We start from the raw sequence: 3,728 nt of genomic DNA, 5'->3' as shown, positions 1-3,728 counted from the left end.
TTTGACTTTTCATGTTCGGGAGCTCAAGTCATTCTGTTCTATATATCTGCTCCGATCTCTGTTCTACCCATAAGTTTATTCGATCCGGACAATAACACCGGGGGTGGTCATTTCCTAGATAACGAGAACCGACTAAAGTGGCCACCTTGAAAGAAGGTTCAATCCGCCAATTAACCCACGTCCTTTACAAAGAGTGGGGGGGGGGGGCGTTTATATTTATCAATGTGTTCTTGCAAATAGATACTTGCTAAACTAACAACATGGGTGGTATCAAGACAGTACAAAAACATCTTGCCTTTTTTGTAAAGGTAATATATTTCTTACAGTTAATCAAGAACAAGTTAAAAGCACCAACACAGTGGTGGAAATCTGACAATAAACTTATAAAAGCGACTATAAAAGAAACAAATATCTGCCGTAATCAACAGAGTGGTTTTGATTAAATTGTAGCAATTAGAAATAAACGTTATCCAGAAATACTGTTTGTGTTACTGAAAACACCAGACATCTGCTGTTTAAAAAAAATCATTTACAAATTCTGATGTTGATTTCGATGAACAAAACAATACAGAAAGTTCAAAGGAGAATCTAATGACACATCCGCAGATTCTTTTCTCTTTGCTGATTTAAACTGAAAGTAGCGTCCAGTGGTTTAACGAGTGCTATTATTCCTTGGACGGATTTTGTCTTGTTTACATAGAAACATAATCGTATAGCAATCCCCACAATGGATCTATTACACCCGTAGTTAATACGGTTGTTCGTTTAAAACATGCCACCGAGGCCACCATTGAAAAGCATCATCATGCACATTGGGTCCATGGTGGCTGACGACAGACACCTGAAGGTCATCAATTCGGTCATAGCGTCGCTTCCTGAAATAATAATAAGAATAAGAATAATAAGAAGAAGAGAAGATAACATAAGCAGAATAAAGAATGATCATGATGAAGACAAAATCAATGGCTAAGACGAGACGACGGTAATGATAACAGTGATGATAGAATAGCATGTTTGGCACAAAAGGCAACTTATTTCTGCAACCATCACCACCACCACCACTATTATTACAACTACTACTGATGTTATTGCTACTACTACTACTACTACTACTATTACTATTACTACTACAAAACATAAATAAAGAGGTTCACAATGACAATTTATCCTAGGTCATTAATGGATTATTTTTTTCTAGAGAGAGAGATAGAGACAGCGGGAGGGAGAAAGAGAACTTTATGTTCTACATCGAATATGAGAAGTCTTGGAGAGGATGATCTTGAACTAAAACAATTTCAATTTTGATAATAAAACTTTTTAAGCATGCTCTCATTTAGTAAAATGGGGAAAGTAAATTTAATTAAATTTCGTTTATCGAGATTAAATATTTTGTATCGGTTCATAATGCATCTCTAGCTCTTATTTTCATTTTTCAAATCATGACACCTCAACCCCCCCAGCCCCCAACCCCCGTGTCTAACCTTGCCGTATCATAAAGAGTTGTTTCTTGACAAATGGCTCAAGTTATATCAACATTAGTAAGACACGGAATCAACAATCGATGAAAAGGTACAATAAATAAAAGCGGTAACGGCATTTCCAAATTAAAGCACATTTTACTCTGTTAACATCACTAACATTACATATCCCTCTGTAAGTCACGTTACTCCAGTTGCATCGGAATTAAATAGTATATTTGTTTTGCTGTGCCATCATACTAACAATTCCAAATGTTCAATTCCAGATTATGTTTAGGTGGTATTATCATAAGGTACCAAATGCATGCAAGTTTACAAAGTAGGTACCAGAGTTATGTAGTCTTCATATCGTCGGACGTAAAATAGAGGATATACTATCAAACCTTGAAAAATTGAAACCTCTAAGAGAAAGGCCATCTGCTATCAGTTATTTACAAACTCATCGGAAGGAGATAGCCAAAAACAATTAAGAATTAGAACCATTTCCGACATTCACTGAAATGTGTCTACCAGATTTATACCTTATGTGATGAATTGTCGGTTAGGTAATATGTAATCTAGCTGAGAAAGATTAACATGCAGTTATTAAATACCTATGAAAAGCTGCGACGATACATAATTAATGCAAATTACAGTTTAGCTAACGAAAAAAATGTGCAAAAGAAAGGAAACCATCAACGCTGTCAGTGCTCTATATTTTATCAAGGATAGGTTATTTCTTTGTATAACATATAACTGAGTTACAGATGAGTCAATCACTTTTTTAAGTACCAAAGAAAAGAAAATCATTTCATCTTATGCAATATAGAGACAATAAGCAGGACGAATGCAAATAGTGATCGGGATAGGAGGAAAATTGTAAACTTTCATATTTCATTTGAATATCAATAGATATGTTTGCCGTTTTTCGCTACATTTATTAGCCTACCTTCGTACGAACTTTTATTTTTCGAATAATCTATTTTAGATAATAAATATATGGAATTGGATATGGCAACCTATAAAATAATAACAAAGAGGCGACGACTGGCAAAATCTTCCATAATAACACTATAACGACGTAAATAAAAATAATTAAAAAGAAAATGAAATTGATTACCTCCACCACTCAAAAGAGCCATCCTCATCATGGGGTTGCTGAGTAGGCCTGACATTCCACCTCGGCTGCTTCCGCCTCCTCTGCCACCCCCAGAGAGGGCCATTAAGGTGGCTAGTTGGCCCATTTGACCAGATGGTGCAGAGGCTCCAGAAGCACCGGCTGCTCCAGCCTCTGCCCCTGTAGTTCCCTGACCCTGCGCAAGAGCGACGCAGCAGATCACAACAAAGCACGATATAACCAAAGTATTCATTTCAAATTATTTAGCTCAGTGTACCGATATAAGCTACGTTTCCCACAAGGATCTTTCTGTACTATCGTCTGCTTATGATTCTGCTAGAACGCAAATTGACTGGCACTATGATTTGACAATGGTCTTTAAATCCTTGCCTATGTCACATGATCTTTCCCAAATTAGCATATCGGAGAACAAGTCTTTCTTTGTGTGCCATTTAGAGCCGCGTGAGAAGTCAGTCACGTCTCAATAAGTTACATTGTAAATGCGTCATATGTTGGAGTTCGAGGCATTGGACCGTCAGAGGACTTGGCATCCTGACAAATGATTCGAATCAAAAAATCTTATGGTGAATGACAGACACATTCATCTCTTAAGATTAGGTCTGAAAAGATCATCCGTTAGAATGATGACGTCTAAAACGAGAACATGGACTTTATGAAGCAGCAGCAGCAATCAAATTCCTTTCAAAAGCGAGAGACTAACTTCATATTGCCCTGACTGTAGTCGTTTATTTGTGATGAATATACGTGTCATATTTATAACACCAACCTAAGTGTTTCCTTGTAAAGAGGAATAGTCAAATTCTTTCCTGAAGCCAATGACATTCTTCAATGTTGGCCTTTAAGGTGCCATTAAAATTATAATGTGAAGAAAAGGTTTTACTTTTCCCTCACTTTGAACCGTTTTTATTTCCAATACATAAAGTATGGACACTGGATATGGAAACAAGCGCTTATTGCACGTATCCAGCTCTAACAAACTCTCTTGCATCCAAGGATTGGCACATCAAGGAAATAACATAGAAGTCACACACACACGCACACACATACACACAGACACACAGACACACACATGCATACATACATACATACACACACACACACACACATATATATATATATATATATATATATAT

The 3,728-nt window shown here is 36.6% G+C and overlaps 1 protein-coding gene across 1 annotated transcript; it reads right to left on the bottom strand.

The window, feature by feature from the left end:
- Positions 1-291: 291 nt before the first annotated feature.
- Positions 292-2,946, bottom strand: LOC149781897 (uncharacterized). Its single transcript, XM_089936094.1, has 2 exons — positions 2,578-2,946; positions 292-875 (listed from the first exon to the last, which is right to left on the bottom strand). The coding sequence occupies exons 1-2, from the start codon at positions 2,825-2,827 to the stop codon at positions 766-768; spliced, it is 360 nt and encodes a 119-aa protein (XP_089792220.1). The 5' UTR covers positions 2,828-2,946; the 3' UTR covers positions 292-765.
- Positions 2,947-3,728: the final 782 nt, after the last annotated feature.

This window comes from Sinohyriopsis cumingii, chromosome 15 (assembly GCF_028554795.1).
Source record: "Sinohyriopsis cumingii isolate HCF-2022 chromosome 15, ASM2855479v2, whole genome shotgun sequence".
NCBI lineage: Eukaryota > Metazoa > Mollusca > Bivalvia > Unionida > Unionidae > Sinohyriopsis > Sinohyriopsis cumingii.
Note: the sequence above shows the minus strand (reverse complement) of the source record. Positions and strands in the feature narration are given on the sequence as shown.

Coding starts and splice junctions, on each gene's coding strand:
- LOC149781897 (XM_089936094.1), bottom strand. CDS start 2,827: ATGAATACTTTGGTTATATCGTGCTTTGTTGTGATCTGCTGCGTCGCT. Junction 876..2,577: donor GGCTCTTTTGAGTGGTGGAG/GTAATCAATTTC, acceptor TTATTATTTCAG/GAAGCGACGCTATGACCGAA.